This window comes from Sinocyclocheilus grahami, unplaced genomic scaffold (assembly GCF_001515645.1).
Source record: "Sinocyclocheilus grahami isolate Dianchi unplaced genomic scaffold, SAMN03320097.WGS_v1.1 scaffold715.1, whole genome shotgun sequence".
Taxonomy (NCBI): domain Eukaryota; kingdom Metazoa; phylum Chordata; class Actinopteri; order Cypriniformes; family Cyprinidae; genus Sinocyclocheilus; species Sinocyclocheilus grahami.
In genome coordinates, this window is record NW_015505894.1 from 1 (window position 1) to 1,041 (window position 1,041).

Here is a 1,041-nt window from a genome sequence, read left to right on the forward strand (position 1 = left end):
TTTTTTTTTTCTTTTTCTGTTTTTCTTTACAATTGTCCACATATGACTGAAGAGAACAGAAATGGTCAAAACAGACTAAGCCAGGACTCCTCAAATGTAGAAGACTCTCAGAGTCAGGATCCTGCAGTTGAGGGCCTGTCAGAGGCAACAAAAGGGAATAAACCATCTCCCAATGTAATTCTCAGTTTATTAATTATATCTACTATTTATTTTACACATTTATTAAACAGAATGGTAAGTTATCAAGATGTGTAGGAGATCTGATTATCGGTGTGTGTATTTTTTAAACAATGCTTTGACAAATTCTATCTTTATGGTTTCTATCACAAGATTGAGGTTCAGGTTGTGTATCACGTAGAGCTTCATGTGGACGTGAACAATATCCCACAGAGGTTTGAAAAATACAATGTCCTCTACTTCCTGAGAAACACCAGTGGTAGGTGGAGTGCTTTCAAAATGTGTGTGTGTTTAACATTTGTTTGCACATTTAATTGATATGTGGTGTTTTATTCTATCCAGAAACTATCACTGAACCTGCAGATATAAACGAGGCTAATAATTCGATGCCCAAACTTATTGAGTTTGGCATGATGAATGACCATCCCTTGATGATGCTTGGAGGGCTTTTCAACCATGTGCGTGACTAAACATCTCATCCCCATATACATGAATTATTATTAATTATGCTATGGAAGTGTGTATCTTTATTGAATGCTTTCTTTGCAGGTGTACATCCCTCTTCTCTCGGTGAATCAGCTGAGGCTCACTGATGGTGGCTATCATGGTGTTGCTGGCTCTCAAGAGAGTGACGCAGTGTGTAAGACAACAGGAGATGAGAAACAGCCGCCTGCAGAATCCCGTGGGGCTTTTGAAGTCCGAGATGATCTGCTCCACAGCACACATAAATTCTTGCAGGTCATAAACCAAACCCTACAGCAGCTTGAAGGTATTATATTTTCACTTTCAGAGTCAGAAAAATGTATACTATATATACACATACACATAAACATTACTATTAAACAGTTTGGGTTCTTTTTTTTT

The 1,041-nt window shown here is 37.8% G+C and overlaps 1 protein-coding gene across 1 annotated transcript in view; it reads left to right on the forward strand.

Moving 5' to 3' along the window:
• Positions 1-42: 42 nt before the first annotated feature.
• dnah10 (dynein axonemal heavy chain 10) overlaps positions 43-1,041 on the forward strand; it is a 27,400-nt gene continuing 26,401 nt past the window's right edge. Inside the window, 5 exon segments of the mRNA XM_016244329.1 lie at positions 43-174; positions 331-436; positions 520-635; positions 727-946; positions 1,024-1,028. Coding sequence (XP_016099815.1) covers positions 43-174; positions 331-436; positions 520-635; positions 727-946; positions 1,024-1,028 — 579 coding nt within the window.